Raw genomic sequence first — 17,810 nt, 5'->3', positions numbered from 1 at the left:
TATAAAAACTAATTAGAAGAATATCTAAGGGGACACTCAGAGAAGATCGAAGAAAAGACTCGAAGAACGCCATCAGAATCAACTCGAAAGCGAATCTTCTTCAAGATTGAAGATCTCCATTTAATTTTCTTCGAAGTCTTATTGAGTTTTTTTGTCTTGTTGTTATTCTAACTTTGAGATGTTTCTATTCAAGATTATGAACTAAATTCCCTAGATACTTATGGAAGATGAAACCTATGATGAATCTTATTATTTGATTTATGATTTATGCGATAAATACTTGATTCTTGTTCTCAATTATGTATGATTATTTCTTGTTTTAATATTTCTGAGATATTAATTCAAGTTTAATGTACTTATTTCAGTAGAGCAAAAGTCTCTATTTAAAAGTAGATCTAGCATAATTGAATGAAGTTGTATATAATCTTAGAAATATGATGACATAAATCTACCGAATTAGAGTCAAATCTAATAGGAGAATCTATAGATCTAGTTAATGCGACAATATGGGTTTTAATTAGAAAGAGATTTCAATTAATCAACCTAAAGTCAGTTGTTCTTACTCTCGAAAGAGATATTAACATAATTTAAGGATTTCTACGGATCAAAACATAAGTGAATAAATCGTTTAATTTAGATTCATAATAATAGGTGAAGTCTAAGTGGATTCTTTCCTGAATATTTTCTATATCATTGGTTATTTTTTATTATTTTTCCATTTCATTCTTTGTTGCGTTCGTAGTTAAACTAGATTAATAAATTTAGATTAAAAACAATCACTTCAATTTATCGGCTAAATAATAAGAAAACAGTAATTACTAGTATTTTTAGTCCTCGTGGATACAATATTCCCTACTCACCATAGCTATATTATTGTTCGATAAGTGCGCTTGTCTTTGCCATAATTATAGTTAGTTTAGTGACCATAATGAGAAAACAACAATAGATAGCGAGACCATATTATCAAGGAGGTATGATGACCAGATTGAACATTGAAAGACTTGAATTCTTTAGCAATGTTTCCACTGAGATGATGTCGTTGCTTGTGAATGTTTCCACTAAGATGATGTCGTTGCTCGTGAAGGTAACTTTGGGTGATTGTGCTTACCTTCATATGTAACAATAAGCATTGACGGCTCTTCTAAGCACCTTTCCGAATGTTTCCTCGCAGGGCAACCTCTCATACTGCTACATTTATAATATCCCCTGCACAATTTACAAACAAAAGACTTCCTAAGTCGATATTATATGACAGGCTCCACCAACGGCACATCAAATTTACTGGTCGGTCCTATAAATGCTTAAACGTTATAAAACTGAAGACTTAAATGCATCACTCTATTCAGCTTAGTCCTGGTGAGAGTAAAAATCAGAAGAGAATCAAAAGCTTAAAGCACTATATTTCAAGTCCCCTTATGGAAAAGGTAATCTGATAATCAGATATCGCAGACACTACGACCATGGAGTTAATGAGTTTCCATTACTAGTCATTTTCAATCTAAAAGTTCATCTATGCACACAAGCAAAACCGAGCAGGGCAACACCAAAATTCATATAAATCAGATGGCAGTCTGATAAGATGATAATGACTACCTAGAGTAAGGAGAACCCTTGATTGGCTTCTGCCCGTATTTCCTCCATGAATAATCATCAGGAGGAATATCAACAAGCTTGTTACCGATAGAAGGCACCTTGATTGATCTCTTTACTCTATGTTTCCTGACAATACAATGCAACCAATTTAAGGTAAAAACTCAATAATCGAGATTAAATCCCTTCCCTTCTCCATAAAAGGGAAAGCATAATTCTATAAAGATGCGAAATTGTGGAAAAAGAACAGAATCCAACCTCTTTTTTCCTTTGGTGCCATAACAGTGCCAACTATGTGCATCAGCTGGTGCTCTGCTCTGAATTAAATCAGAGCCCTGTTTGTAGCAACATGCTTGCGATTGGGAATTACCCTTGCGATTGTAAGTAAGATTAAGCACATACAATTAAAGATAAGTACATACAGTTGGAAGTGCGGTCGCTGAAAGTTCAGATGTCATTGCTGAAGAATTAGATTGGCTAGGTGGGGGCACTTGACAGACTATGGTGGAATTATTGTCTTCCTGACTGATAGTTTGCTGGTCATTGCCTGAATTGTTTTTCTGATTCAAATACTGCACCGCACATTCTCCTGTTGTTGGAGATGACAAAACCTGCAAATGGGACAAAAGAGACGGGACATGCCAATAATGTAGGACAGAGGCAAAATCGATAAACAAAAACTAAATGATTCGGTTTAGAAAACAGATTAAAGTTGAAAAGAGGCTTTAAAAGGGATAATGAAGCTAATGCTCCTTTATCAGGCTGGAAAACTAAGTGAAATGTTACTCAAACATCCACACAAACAAGGGAGATCCGTAACATTTTTCAGACTGAATGTATTAAATGTTGAGTTCTAAAACTTATAAATGGAAATGAATATTTCAGAAACATCATTCAGAGGTGATTGACGCGTTTTACTCTCGTCTCCTAAAGCTTACTTTGTCACCTCTTCCAAACGAAAAATACCTTAAGCGAATATATGTACTTACATTTGAGTTGTCCATCAAAACAGGGTGATCTGGAAGCTCAGGTAACCAAGGACCAGAAGGAGGCATAGCACGCAAATTAGATGGAATTGTATTAATCACATTTGCCCCCGTCCTTTGTGCCATGATATCTGACAATGATAACTCATAACTGATTTTAGGACGACAAATAAGGGGGAAAAAGTAGCTCTTATGCGTAAAATAACTCTAAAGTCTCAAGTGTAATTTCATATTCCGCAAATTTCCATATGTAAAAGTAAAACAATACTAAAAAGGCCCTGAAAACAAGGTCAAGTTTAATGTTATGAAAGTTCCTTGAAAAAGGAATTACCTTGCGTTAGAGGGCCAATAATTTCATTGGAAATTCCTTCTATCTCTTCCAAGGAAGACCAATTTACATATGCTTGTCTCACCAACTTTTCAAGATATACCTGCAATTGCAAATGCCAGGTTCACGATTTAATGAATATTAGACTAATAGATATTTAAGACCCAAAATAAATAAATTATTTAGCTTTTCACAGAACATACTGTGTCAATGTTACTCAGGCTGTGAGTAGGATATATACTGCCATTAACCTCTGCTCCCATTAGTTGGCAAATGGGATTTAACAAGATTCTGTAATTTGAGCCTCGAAAAACATAATATTTGTTTCCCATAACACAAGTTCTGGCGTGGTTGATTGCGTGATCCAACTTTCTCTCAGACATTATGGGGCCTAAAATCTGTTCAACATGATTTCAAAACAAGCCATTTATGATTATATTTAAGAAATACATACACTAAATTGGCATATATCTGGTTCTGGGCTAGTCAAGTGATTGCAAATTCTTACCCTTCTAAGCTCACCAGGATTAACGACCCACATTTTCAAGAAGTCTTGCACTGTGTTTATGCCTTCAGAGGCTAGCCTTTTATGAATAATTCCATTTTTATCAATCCTGTCTAGACGCCAAACTTCATCTCCCAACATTGGCGGATAATGTTTCTTGTATACTTCAATACCCAAATAATTTGTATAAGATTTTCCGAGTAATTCATATATACTGATCAACGAACAAAATTCATGTACATTCTGTAGCTTATAAAATTGTTGAACTGAAAAGTTGACTTGATGAAAAAAAAAAAGGTACTTGCATTGATTTTGTTTGGCAGGTTCGTCAAACCTCTGTGCTTGTAATTGTTCCTGAAATTTGAATAAATCTAATCAAATGCTGATGAAGGTCAACCAGGCTAAGAGGATAAACAAGATTAATAATATACAAATTAAAGATATATACATACAGTTGAAAGTGCTGCTGCAGAAAGTTGAGATCCCATTGATGAAGAATCAGAGGGGCTAGGTGAGGATTCCTGACAAACAATGGTGGAATTATTGTCTTCATGAGTGATAGTTAGCTGGTCATTGCCTGAATTGCTTTTCTGATTAAAAGACTGCTCTACACATTGTCCAGGTGTTGATGGCAAAACCTGCAAATGTGACAAAAATGACAAAAATGACAAAGTCATGTCAATAAAGTAAGCTACGCATAGGCAGAATCGATAATAATAAAAAAAGATTCGGTTTTACAAACAGATTAAAGTTGACAAGAGGCTAAAACGGATAATGAAACTAATGGTCCTTTATCAGGCTGGACCACTGAATGAAGTATTACACATTCATACACACAAACGAGATCTTCGAAGCATTTTTCAAGATGTGAATTCATTCAAAATTGAGTTCTAAAAGTTACAAATGAAAATAAAATATAGATGAAATATTAGGGAATGAAGGATATGTTCAGTCAGGTGTCTCTAAGTCTTGGGCTATAACTTTAAGGCAGCTCTGGAAGCTCACCAGTAAATCTTGTGATTGTTGTTTCTGGTTTTCTTCTGTTAGCTGGTTATGCTGCTGCTGTGGCTCTATTCTGGTTCCTTGTTCTTGATATTCTGAAGGTGCTGTGGGAGGCATGACATTGCAAGTGTGCTTTCCGCAGTAAGTAATCTCAAAGATTGTCGGGTCATCACTTGATCTTTTTACTCGCTTTTTCGCAAAACAACCTTGGCTGGGTCCGTTGGCACACCGGTAGTACCTTCTACAATCCAGAAAGAATGGTTAACATACACACACACACACACACAAGTCAGGCTTTGCAACCTAGGACTCTTTCAAAAAGGTTCTTCAATTTGAATGGTTTAAAGTTGAAGCAGACCGAATATCAACAGTAATATATGATTGATAACGAAAAGGCAAATTGAACATATGATGACCAAGTGTTCAATAGGTTTGACTTGGTCATGCAACTACCAGAATGATCAATTTATGTACCAAAATTAAGGATACTGAATTTTGATCTCTTGGTCGTTAGTCACTAATGATTGAATGATATAAACAATATAACATGTATCATGTATTACATGGTATTGCTAAAATATTCATCATGCTACGTGTAAATGTCCATATAAATCATGAAATTAAGATAATTTGAAAATTTTGGATTGTTAATTTTTTTAACATTTTTATCTATATCATCTAACGTCAAAAAAGTTTAATCACTAACATCTGTAATATAATTAATAATTTGTCTTAAAATTAAAAAAAGTCTCATATTTCAATTATAATTTCTTAAGTGATTGATGTAGTATGCAATCAATATTTAAATTTATTTAGATAAAATGGATATTAAATATTTCAAGTAATGAATTTTAATAGTTTTGATAATTGAATTTATTTATCAAAATTTCAATTAAACACTTGATTGAGTTGGTGTCATGGGTCAACTAAACACCAACTCAGTTGAGTAATGACTAAAATACCATTACTTTACAAAGTAAATTATATTATTTTGAAGGATTTTTGTTATTTTATATATTTTATATAGAAAAATAAAAAGAAATATACACATATAATAGGATTTGAACCCAAGCCTCTATAATTTGTTATACTTGTACTTTACCATTTCAACCAAAACTATATTTAGTATCTATATCATTTTTTAAAAAATATATATATTTATTTATAACTTTATATATAGTTTATTAATACATACACAAAGAGAATAACATCTAAGTGCAAGTTAGATGGGGGATCTATATTAAGCGCTTAACTCAACTGAAGTCATGAGTTTAATTGAGTAATGATTAGAATACCCTTAATTTACAAGGTAAATTGTATTATTTTACAAGTATAGTCATTTTATATCTTTTATATAAAAAATAAAATATATATACACATAATAGGGTTTGAACCCATCCCTCTATAATTTTTAACATTTCAACTAAAATTTTATTTATCATTTATATCAAATTTTTATAAATATATTTGTTACATAATTTTATTTTTCATACATATAATAAATGTGTCATAATCTAGTAACATATTAAATGTTTATTTCTTAATTTTATAAAAGTTGAATACTAAGTGTCATTTTAACATAATTTAAGATAAGTAAAAAAAATCATTATAATGAATTTTAAAAAGAATCTTGACAGTTAAATTATTATAAAAGTCATGTTGGCAAACATAAAAATTTGGTGACTAAATTATTAATTTGATAACTAAAATAAAATTTCTCCAAATTATGATTTATCTTTTCTTAATTTCAAAATTATAATAACAGATATAATGTTACACTATATGCTAGTACCACAAGTTGTCTAGCATGTGCTGACATTTAGTCTCTAATAATCGAGTTGGTGTTTAAATTGATAATTTTAATAGTTTGAGGACTTAAATTTTTATAAATATGTTAACTTATAATTAATTCCAAACTTAAGTATTTTTATATGTTGAAATTTTTATTAAATAAGATTAGTAAAATTTTTAGATGCTTAATAATTTTTATAAATTTAAAGATAAATAATTATAAATTAATAATATATGGTATATGACATAGTAGTCAATGATAATATATTGTAACCAATTAATAAAATAGAGGTGAAGAAATAATAGAAATTAATATATAACACAAAAATCAACAATTAATAATAGAAGGGAATAGTAAATTTTCTAAAACATATTATATATTTTTATAAATATCATGAACTTTAAAATACCAAATTGAATATATAACAAAATTATAGTTTTAAAACATTAACTTACCAGATCAAATAACTAAAAAGATATTACTCTAAAATGCTATAATATTTATATTTTAAATAATTCATGTGGATAGAAAAATCAAATTAAAATGATTTTATGTCACTTTCTCTTGATATTACGCTTTAATTTTTTTAATATTTATAATTTGATGTATCATGTCATTAAAACTAGTACAGAGAGTTTTATGCATGCTTTAAAGGTGATTGGCAAACCTTGGATATTTTGCTCCCAAGATATCTTTTTGTCCATATTTTCTCCAACAGAAGCCATCATCAGGAGCCAAGTCTGTACCAGACCTTTTATGTTAGTTATTTGTTAATATTAACCCTCAAATTGTAAAATGACATGGAAGATACATATTTCAAGAAATGCTCATTCCTCACAGATATCTCTGTTTCTATATCTGTATTTAGAGATAGTTGACAGCAAAAAATCAGAAATATTAAGGTTGAGAAATAATTACCTGGGTGTGCTCCTTCATCTTGTATTGAAGCTTGAAATACATCTCCATATTCTGCCAATGTCAAATGAACCAGACTTTAGTAACAATTTTTCTCAAATAGCTTTTTATCTTTTAGGCATTGTATAGCTGCTGTTAAATGTAATGTTTCTGATATAATTTCTAGTGCAAGTCAATGAGAGAAACAGAAAATTCGAGCAAATTTCTCCATCACTGAAGTTTTTATGATAAAATTACTCATACAAAATGATTTATTCCCTCTTTTTCTTTTTCTTTTTCTGATTTACATTCAATCTTTCACTAAGCACTTATCAACACACTCTACAGAAATCATGTATAGATTGCAAAAATTGTTGTAAACTCCACACCTCTAAAATTTTCTGACGCAAGTATTAATCATCAAAACAGATGATAAAAACATTCCTATTTATGTAAAATTCAAGGTTCAATGAAAATCGTTACTCTCTAGTTTGCGTCAAACTGATAATATGACGATCAAGGAAGGGTACTGTATCTCCACCTTTTGTAGGGCAGATACTCTTAGCTGCCTCAGCAGCATCTTTCACGTTATTGGCCCTATGATCAATACAAGGTTGAGAGTGCAACTTAGACAACCCCCTGGAATTCCACTCATCATGGTTATGCAGCCCATGGTAGGTGGTGACAAAAAAGCTTGTATCTTGGGAGTCTCGCTCAACATATTTCTTCGCTAGACAACAAGTTGACAGACACCGGTAGTATAACCTACACAGAGTGGATAAAGACATGGATAAAGGTATAATAAAATAAACAAAACTGTTTAGCAACTTCAGAATTTCTGAACAAGATTAGGTGAAGTAATCACCTTGGATAGGGATTACCCTTGACCATTTTCTGCCCCCATTTCCTCCATCTATAACCATCATCCAGTACCTTGCTTCTGATTTGATTTGCAGCTCTATTCCCTCGCGTGGTTTTGCTTGCAGAACCTATGACACCCTTGTTTTCATTCTCAGTATGGTTCCTGCAGATTGTAAAACCACTGCATTAATGAAACTTTTCTTTTTGTAATCCGTAAGCTCAATTATTTAACCAAACCACTTGTAGAATTGATTTCCTCTAGTTTAATTACATCCTTGGCGCAAAAACTGAAAGAAATTTGAAGGCACTTTATATTGGAGAAATGGGGTCAGCAAATGCAGCAAAGCAAACGTTCTGGTTTAAGAAAGTGAAGGCCACTTCAAAATTTACATCAAAATAAAATGCTGAACTGACCATCTTTTGGCCTTAGGTTCATCTTCATCTACGTCTACTTCAACAATATTTGGAACCAGAAAACATTCATCATCTTCTAGACTCCTGTTATTCCCTGATGTAAAGCTCCTTGCTTGTTCTGGTGCCTGAAATTTGAACAAATTCAGAGTAATGATAATAGCAAATCGAGGCTGACAATAAGATTTGACTAAAAATAACAAAACCAAATTAAATACATATGGTTGCTGAAGGTTGAGATATCCTTGTGGGGATGGCTCCTCATGCTCCTCAATACAAGGATTGTTTATAAAATCAGTTAAGTCCTTTACTTTCATAAAATGTTGATTACAGTTAAATCCTTAACAATGTTAAGGAACGGCCTTAACTTGATGATTTGGAAGTAGGCGATGACATACCATGCCATCTTGAAAATTTTGGCCCCACAGTACACAGCAAATGGCAATCTAAAGAGCCTTAATATGTGTTTTTCCCATCTCAAAACATTAAAAAGGAAGTTAGTTGACATTAAAGGGTATTCAGTTAGAAGAAAAAATCATAACTATTAGCATGCAATGTTTTTAAAGAAATTAATTTTTTTTTTAAAAAAAACCAACAAACAGAAAATTGGGAGAAATCAAGTAGGGGAAGGTTATGCCGCATAAGTCTGCCATTTGTTGAAGTGATTGACTTCAATACGAGGGATCAAATCTGGACATGAACCAAAATATAACAAAATTCTGGCCACTTGGCTACAAATACTTGTATGTGTAGATTGGCATGTATAACTTAGATTTACTCAGTTTCTTTTCTGTTTAAAAGAAGAAAGATAATCTAGATAAGCCAAATTCATTAAGACACAAAGAATTGGGAAAAAATGATTGGGATGGTTTAAAGAGGTCAGTTACTTGCAGTTGAAATACAGTGTTGGAGCTAAGTGCAACAAATAGCAAGGTTCAACAAAAAGCTTGCCGAGCAAGAATCGAGACTTGCGGCAGAAACAAAGAAGAAAAATGAAATAAATTTTAAGCAAAGCTAAAATAGAGAGTATATGGATGAAATCTTGATTGAATTCATTCATTTTTTTAAAATGGCATAAAGCCTATTTATACAAGCTTACAACTTGACAACTTAGTTGGAATCATTACATCCACTTAAAATAAATCACCACCTACTACCACTAACAAACTTAGTTGGAATACAACTAAGTTTCATCATTACATCCACTTAAAATAAATCACCACCTACTACCACTAACAAACTTAGTTGGAATACAACTAAGTTACATCATTACATCCAAATAATAATAATAATAATAATAATAATAATAATAAAACACGTGATTGCTACATGCTAACCATTGCTTCAATACTCCTCCTTGGTTTGCATGGAGCAAACACCTAGCTTCCTTCTTAGACATTCGAACCTTGTGACATTAAGGGCTTTAGTCAAAATGTCTGCAAGTTGATCCTCAGAATTACAATGGATCAGCTTCACTTCCTGAGCTTGCTCCATTTCTCGAACAACATGCAACTTGATGCTGAAATGCTTTGTTCTTCCATGGAACACTGGATTTTTAGCAATTGCAACTGAAGATTGGTTGTCACAGAAGATCTCAGTAGCTTCCTTTTGATGCACTTTCAAATCAGCTAAGATTTTCCTTAGCCAAATGGCTTGGTTGACAGCACTTGCAGCTGCCACATATTCTGCTTCAGCAGTAGATTGAGCCACCAGACTTTGCTTCTTCGAGCTCCAGCAAAACATGGCTGAACCAAGGTTGAAAGCATACCCTGAGGTGCTTTTCATGTCATCTATCGAGCCAGCCCAGTCACTATCAGTGTAGCCAACCAGCTTCAGATTTCCTTCCTTGCTGTACCTTAAACCATAGCTCAAAGTGCCTTTGACATATCTAAGCACTCTCTTAGCAGCTTGTAAATGCTTTTTATTGCAACAATGCAAGAACCTTGAGAGCAATCCTACAGCATACATTATGTCTGGTCTAGTGGCAGTTAAATATAACAGACAACCAACTAGACTTCTGTAGGTTGTTTCACAAACCTTCTCAAAATCACCTTGGCTCGATAGTTTTTCTCCAACAGCAACAGGTGTTTTAGTTGCTTTACTGTTTTGCATGGAGAACTTGGTCAGAATCTTTGTGGCAAAGTTTCTCTGACTTAGAAATATCCCATTTTGTGCTTGAGTCACCTCCATTCCAAGGAAATAAGACATTTCCCCTAGATCAGACATTTCAAATACTTCTTGCATCTTAGTCTTGAAATCGACCAGCACTGCTCGATCTCCTCCTGTCACCAGCAGGTCATCAACATATAGGGATACAATGAGCTGTGTTTGTGTCCCTTGCTTCTTGACATACAGTGTTGGCTCACTCTTGCTTCGATCGAATCCCAAATTAGTCAAGTAGCCATTGATTCTGCTGTACTAGGCCCTTGGAGCCTGTTTTAAGCCATATAGGGCCTTCTTCAGTTTGTAGACCATATGCTCTCTGCCAGCTATCTCAAACCCTTGTGGTTGTTCAACATAGATCTCTTCATCTAAGAAACCATTCAGAAAGGCTGATTTCACATCGAGTTGATGGATCTTCCACTTGAGCTGTGCTGCTAAGGCAATCAGTAATCTGATGGTGTCTAGCCTGGCCACTGGTGCAAAGGTCTCCAGGTAGTCCAGGCCATACCTCTGACTGAACCCCTTGACAACTAGCCTTGCTTTCAGTTTGTTCAAGGTACCATCAACATTTTGCTTGGCTTTGTACACCCATTTCACCCCAATTATCTTCCTTTTGACTGGCCTTTCAACTAATTCCCAGGTCTGGTTCTTCTCAATCATGCTAATCTCCTCAGCCATTGCCTGCTTCCACTCTTGCTGAGCTTCAGCCTCTTCAAAATTGCTTGGTTCAGCTATGGCTACATGAGCTCTTTCATAAATCTCAGTCAATGGTCTTGTTCCTCTAACTGGTTCATCATCAATGTCTATTTCAGGAACATTTTGATCTGGCTCAGCTTGATCTGCTGCAAGTCCTTCTGAAACTTCCTCAGGTTCATGTTTTTCCCAGTTCCAACATGACTTTTCATCAAATACCACATCCCTACTGACTGACACTTTCTTTGTTGAAGTATCCAAGATCCTATAACCCTTCTTAACAGTGCTGTAGCCCACCAAAATACCAGGTCGAGCCCTTTCAGACAATTTGTCCCTTTTGACAGCAGGTACATGAGCATAACAGATGCATCCAAAGACCTTTAGATGAGCCAGTGATGGCTTGAATCCAAACCAGGCTTCGAATGGAGTCTTCTGATCCAAGGCCTTGGTTGGAAGCCTATTTTGAATGTAGTTTGCAGTGTTAACTGCCTCTGCCCATAGTGCTTTAGGCAGATTCTTCTGAATCATCAAGCACCTGGCCATATCCATCAAACTCCTATTCTTCCTTTCACTTACACCATTTTGCTAAGGTGTATATGTGTTGGTAAGTTGATGTTTGATGCCTGCCTTATCACAGAAGGCTTGGAACTGAGCTGAGGTGTACTCAGTCCCATTATCAGACCTTATGGACTTCAGCTTGCAACCTGTTTCAGTCTCAGCAGCAATCTTGAACTTCCAAAACACTGAGGCTGCCTCTGATTTCTGTTTTAGGAAGTAAAGCCAGCAATATCTTGAAAAATCATCAATGAACAGTATGAAGTACCTGTTTCCACTTAATGACTCAGTCCTCATAGGGCCACACACATCAGTGTGCACCAGTTGGAGTTTTTCAGAGGCTCTCCAGGCTTGATTCGAGGGAAATGGGAGTCTGGCCTGCTTTCCTAGCTGACACACTTTACACACATCATCATGATCCACTGAGTTGATGAAGTTTTCAGCCAAGTCCTCTCTGACCATTCGAGCCATCGATCTGAAGTTGGCATGTCCCAGTCTTTGATGCCAAAGCTTGGATTCATCTGATGTGACTGTGTAGGCAATGTCTGACTCCCTGGTCCAGTCAACTACAAAGCTCTTATTAGCCATAGGAACTGCCATCAGCTTGGATCCACTTGGATCATTGATTTGGCATTGGTTGTCTTTGAACACAATATAATAACCTTTCTCCAGCAACTGAGCTATGCTGAGCAGGTTTCTGTCAATTTCAGGCACCAAAAGCACATTTGAAATCACTTTGGCACCTGTGGGGGTGCATATCAGCACATCACCCTTGCCTTCAGCTTGAATAAAATGTCCATTTCCTATCTTGACTTTAGTTCTGCAGCTTCTGTCTAAAGACTTGAAGATTGCAGCATCAGGTGTCATGTGGTTGGTGCATCCACTGTCTAGAAGCCAACCAGATGAGAACCTTTCTTGAGCAGCTGAGCATAACACAGCAAAGACTTGCTCCTCTTGGTCACTGTCCTCCTTAGCTACTCGAGCCTCAGCTTTCTTCTGTTGAAACTGACTCTGCCTTGATTTGGCCTTGCTCTTGCAGACTCTCTCAACATGACCCTTCTTTTTACAATGCTGACATACAGCATCTGGATTGAACCAGCATTTTTCTTTTGGATGACCAGCCCTTCTGCAGTGCTTGCAAGTCTGGCCCTCTTTTCTTGCAACATCAGTCCTTGACTTGTCTCTCCAGGCCTTCTTGCCTTTGTAGGCAGTGTTTGTTCTTGCCTGAAAGGCACCTTCTTGATGCTCCTCCAGTCTGCTTGCTCTTCTTTGCTCTTGAGCATATAAAGCATTGATCAACTCTGTCAGGGAGATGGTGTACAGGTCCCTTGAGTCCTCGAGAGATGAGATTTTTGCCTCATACCTCTCGGGCAGAGTTGCAATAACCTTCTCCACTATCCTAGCTTCCTTGAGCTGCTCTCCAAGGAGCCTTATGCTGTTAACCACAGCCATAATCCTGTCAGAGTACTGCTTGATAGTTTCTTCTTCCTTCATCTTCAAATTCTCGAAATCTCTCCTTAAGTTCAGCAACTGTTGCTGCCTTGTCCTCTCTGTCCCTTGAAACTCCTCTTGCAACTTGTCCCAGGCTTGTTTTGGTGATTCACAGGCCATAATCCTTGTGAAAATCACATCTGACACTGAGTTCTGGATGCAAGACATGGCTTTGTGCCTCTTGGTCCTCTCATCAGCATGCTGCCTGATTTGAGCCACTGTTGGATTGCCTCTAAGTGGCTCTGGTTCAACATCTGAGTTGACTACCTCCCACAAATCGAAAGCTTATAGGTAGGTCTTCATTTTAACCACCCATATGTGGTAGCCTTCTCCATTGAAGACTTGAGGTGCAGCTGGTGAAAAGCTTGATGAAGCCATGAATTTGTATAACAGATCCCTTAAGAAATAGGCTCTTGATACCAATTGTTGGAGCTAAGTGCAACAAATAGCAAGGTTCAACAAAAAGCTTGCCGAGCAAGAATCGAGACTTGCGGCAGAAACAAAGAAGAAAAATGAAATAAATTTTAAGCAAAGCTAAAATAGAGAGTATATGGATGAAATCTTGATTGAATTCATTCATTTTTTAAAATGGCATAAAGCCTATTTATACAAGCTTACAACTTGACAACTTAGTTGGAATCATTACATCCACTTAAAATAAATCACCACCTACTACCACTAACAAACTTAGTTGGAATACAACTAAGTTTCATCATTACATCCACTTAAAATAAATCACCACCTACTACCACTAACAAACTTAGTTGGAATACAACTAAGTTACATCATTACATCCAAATAATAATAATAATAATAATAATAATAATAATAATAAAACACGTGATTGCTACATGCTAACCATTGCTTCAATATACAGACATTCATGACAGTAAAACGTCTGAATAAAACAAGAAGAAAACATATATGCTGTTTTTGGTTGATCTGTAAATATATACTTACATGGTAAGTCATACATAAAGGATTGGAAGGAAATACGCAACCCGAAGGAGGTTCTTTCACATCTGTCCCCATCATTCTCTCCTCAGTATAATCTAACAGTTTTAAACCACAATTGCCTAAATGAGTTAAAGAAACCAAAAATAGAAGTCGTTTCATAAGAGTTGCAAAGAAAAATTACCCAAGCACTGGCCTCGATGATCTTGTGTTGAAACCTCAAGCGGCTTTTGATCACCTACCAATGTTCAAATGAGAAATGTTAAAATCATCACTTCTCATCAGTCAACAGCAAACTTTTTTGTTAATGAGGGCACATTTTCTCATATTATTTAGGCCATAATATACATACATGAGAACATAGAGACAGTTATTGGCATAGATTTATGGTTTAATACCATATTCCCAAGGAATCCAATCACTGTCCTCATGGACATTCTTATAGACTGCCAACTAAAAGAAGATTAGCTCCTGGAGAGCTCCATCCTTGTCCAAATTATGTAATTATGTTGAATAGTCCAGGGATAATCTGTTTCTTGCTTGTGATTTCACACAGCAAGTTTGGAATTCAAGTTCTTCTGCGGTTTACAGAGACAACAAAGTGACTGGATCTGGACCATAGAATTTTATTGGGTAAGGCAAAGGCTAGAAAGTAAGGCTTTTATCTCAGTTATCATGCCAGTTGCCGGGACTGCCAACGTTTATATGATTTGGTCAGAAATATGAAAGGATGTTTCCGGAGCTTAGTCTGTTCCAAGTTTCTTGGCTTACTGCTTTTTTAATAGTTTTTACTTTTTGTAGCCAGCTATGCCAGCTTTTCCTGGGATGATAAGAACTACACAATTGCCCAAAAAAAGGGTTCAAGTACTCACTAAATTGATCTCAGACATATGCTAATAAATTAGATGATGAATGAAAAGGGGGAAAAAGGTGAAAAGATGTATTACCTAGTTGTTGGTCTTCATTTTGTATGGTTGCTTCGTGTGGATCTCTACCTTCTACCATTTGGGTCATCACATCTTTCTGGTTATCGATAGGGGAAAAGATATGCATCAGATAACCTGGCCCATCTCCCCACTCTGTTTCATTCCAATTCATACCCTCCCACCACTCACATTCTCCTTTGATTATCTTCAAAGTTTTGCTTGACAATTCCATTTTTGATATACTTTTAAGCTTTGGGCAATTGTAACAGCCAATGCTTTCCAACTTTGGTGCTATCAATAGGCCATTAGAAATGCTGACCAGTTCAGGAAGGTAAAGAACCAGCAATCTTTTCAAACTTGGAAGAAATATTTTATCTGACATGATAGGCTTCACGGAAGCATGACTTACAAGGCTTGTGACTCGGGGGCAGTCCTCAAGAATTATCTCCTCCAAGTTGATAAAATTTTCAAGCAAAGTAAGGCTGAAAATTTTACTCAGCTGGGGGCATGCATGCAGCGCCAGGAATTTCAACTTAGACATACATACAAAACGATCTGCTCCTCTCCAAATACACTGCAAATCCTCCATGTAATAAATGCTCAAATATTCTAGGGATTCAAGCATGTGTTGTACGGAACCAGGGTCAGATTCAGATTGGTCATCTTCATTTCTTTCATAATGCATCTCTCCATCAATTAGGGTTTCCATTTTATTACATTCTGCCAACAAGCAAAATTTTAGCCCCTTCATATTCTCGATCCCGAATTCAGATAAATTCATAGCAGTTGTGTGGTGGTCCAAGAAAAATGAAGTAGAATATTTCAGTACCCCTTTTATTTGAGTTGGGATGGTTTCACCATTCACAAACCTCAAGCATTTGTCCCATTTTCTGAATTCTGCTTCAACTTCATGAGGTACACGAGATATGATTCTCCTTTTATGATGGCCAACAGTAAATCTAAAGTGTGACAAGGAAGGATATATCAGTGATGCATAATCTAAAAGTTGGAACGTGGGCAGGTACAAGCTAAGAGTCCTCAATGTTTTTGAGTTGCACACTTCCTTCAGAACGGCTTCCACGGAATCATCCCACCTCTTGTCTGCAGGATTCACATCAATGCTTAACTCTGCAAGTTGTGAGAGATTTGATATCGTCTCAGGGTGAATCAAAATGTCCGATTTCAACGTCTTTTTGCCACATAAATGATAGAATGATACTTTCAATAGTTGTAACTTGAGTAGCTTTCCAGTCTCTTTAGGCAAACCCATGATCTGAGTTTCATCAAGATGAAGCTCTTCAAGATTTTTGAGTTTCCCAACTTGAGGTGAAAGTTCCATGAAGAGATCACAACCTTGTAACAAGAGTTTTTTTAATGCAAACAACTTACGAAGAGATTTTGGCAAAGATTTGATGCTAGTACGGGACAAATCTAATATTTGGAGAAGTTGCATGCGCTGAAAGAATAGGGGAGGAATAGCTGTCAGCTCATAATTCCCCTGCAAATACAATGCAATCAATGAAGAGCAGTTTGGACATCTTGGCAACTCAGACACTATATGTTTGTCATCTGCTAAATGGATCTCTTTAGCTCCCCATTCCACCTGTTGTACCTCCGCCAACCCTGGCCCACGTGCCTTGGTAACAGACGACAGCATTTTAGCTTAAGTGTGAAGTATGATACCACAAAAGTTTATCCGGAAATTCAGGATGAGATCTGACACATGATAACGTATGATTAGTTTTTAATGCCTAAAAACTTAAATTGGAAACAGTCTGATAATGTATGGATGATTATGCGGCCAGTTACATAAATAAAATATATATTGACCTACATGGATAAATGAATTGACAGCACGTATAATTTAGTAAGTATTTAGCACGAGACAGAAGCACATATAATTTCATGATGAAAATAAAATAAATTATGTTATTATCTAAAGTTGAATCAGTTTAAGTACATGTTATTGTGATTTACCCTGCAAACATAGACACTCACTAAAAGAAATTGAAAATTACATAAATTTGTATCGAAAAAGAAAAGAGAAATAACACACGTGAAGTAGGGTTACGGTGATTAAAGATTCGAAACATATACTACAATACATGCACTAAACACAAAAATCAAACAAGAGCTTGACAGACATACAAAACTGATCACCAAAGAAAAGAAGAAATGGAAGAGAAGATTGGTAAACTGACCTGCAATTTTGTTTGCCTTTAGAAGATAAGAAGAAGCTGCACTTTGACTTTGAGTTTGGGTCATCTCACCGTCCAGTTTAAAAGATTGTATCTACCCTTTCCGCGTTAACTAATTTTAATTTTACTATATTACTATTTTACATGTGTTGAAAAGACAAATTAAAAGGGGTGTTGAAAAGTCAAAAAAATGGGAGGTGCAAGTGGCACCGAAAGAAAAAAATGGTAGGCAAGTTGTTTAAAGTTGAATGGGATAATTGCAATTTTGGTCCCTAATTTTTAGGCCATTTGCAAGTTAGTCCCTGAACCTCAACTATAAATAGGCCTAACCATTTCTCATTTACACCATCCCAACCAGTCTTTCTCTCTTAGTTTTCTCTCTTCTCCCATTTGAGAATTCTTAAGGAATTCTATTTGTTTGTAATACTTTGGAGATAGTAAAGTTATCATCTGGTATTAGT

General features: G+C 35.5%; 1 protein-coding gene across 2 annotated transcripts; it reads right to left on the bottom strand.

Moving 5' to 3' along the window:
- Window positions 1-760: 760 nt before the first annotated feature.
- LOC107946563 (uncharacterized) lies at window positions 761-17,440 on the bottom strand. 2 transcript variants are annotated; one of them, XM_016880948.2, is made up of 20 exons: window positions 17,353-17,440; window positions 15,173-16,867; window positions 14,410-14,463; window positions 14,232-14,323; window positions 8,373-8,497; window positions 7,963-8,121; window positions 7,639-7,862; window positions 7,122-7,172; window positions 6,871-6,943; window positions 4,415-4,652; window positions 3,862-4,047; window positions 3,715-3,763; window positions 3,413-3,573; window positions 3,108-3,302; window positions 2,908-3,007; window positions 2,580-2,707; window positions 2,013-2,201; window positions 1,849-1,925; window positions 1,594-1,719; window positions 761-1,206 (listed from the first exon to the last, which is right to left on the bottom strand). In XM_016880948.2, exons 2-20 carry the CDS (start codon window positions 16,806-16,808, stop codon window positions 1,059-1,061), a joined length of 4,011 nt encoding a protein of 1,336 aa, XP_016736437.1. In that variant the 5' UTR covers window positions 16,809-16,867; window positions 17,353-17,440; the 3' UTR covers window positions 761-1,058. The 2 variants fall into 2 exon arrangements, with proteins under 2 accessions (XP_016736437.1, XP_016736438.1); XM_016880949.2 differs by lacking the exon at window positions 17,353-17,440 and having other exon boundaries at window positions 15,173-15,871; window positions 15,981-16,116.
- Between the last annotated feature and the right edge of the window lie 370 nt (window positions 17,441-17,810).

This window comes from Gossypium hirsutum, chromosome D12, assembly GCF_007990345.1.
Source record: "Gossypium hirsutum isolate 1008001.06 chromosome D12, Gossypium_hirsutum_v2.1, whole genome shotgun sequence".
NCBI lineage: Eukaryota > Viridiplantae > Streptophyta > Magnoliopsida > Malvales > Malvaceae > Gossypium > Gossypium hirsutum.
This window is presented reverse-complemented; position numbering and strand designations above follow the sequence as displayed.

Coding starts and splice junctions, on each gene's coding strand:
- LOC107946563 (XM_016880948.2), bottom strand. CDS start 16,808: ATGCTGTCGTCTGTTACCAAGGCACGTGGGCCAGGGTTGGCGGAGGTA. Junction 6,944..7,121: donor AGATGAAGGAGCACACCCAG/GTAATTATTTCT, acceptor GGTCTGGTACAG/ACTTGGCTCCTGATGATGGC. Junction 1,926..2,012: donor CAGCGACCGCACTTCCAACT/GTATGTACTTAT, acceptor TGCTACAAACAG/GGCTCTGATTTAATTCAGAG.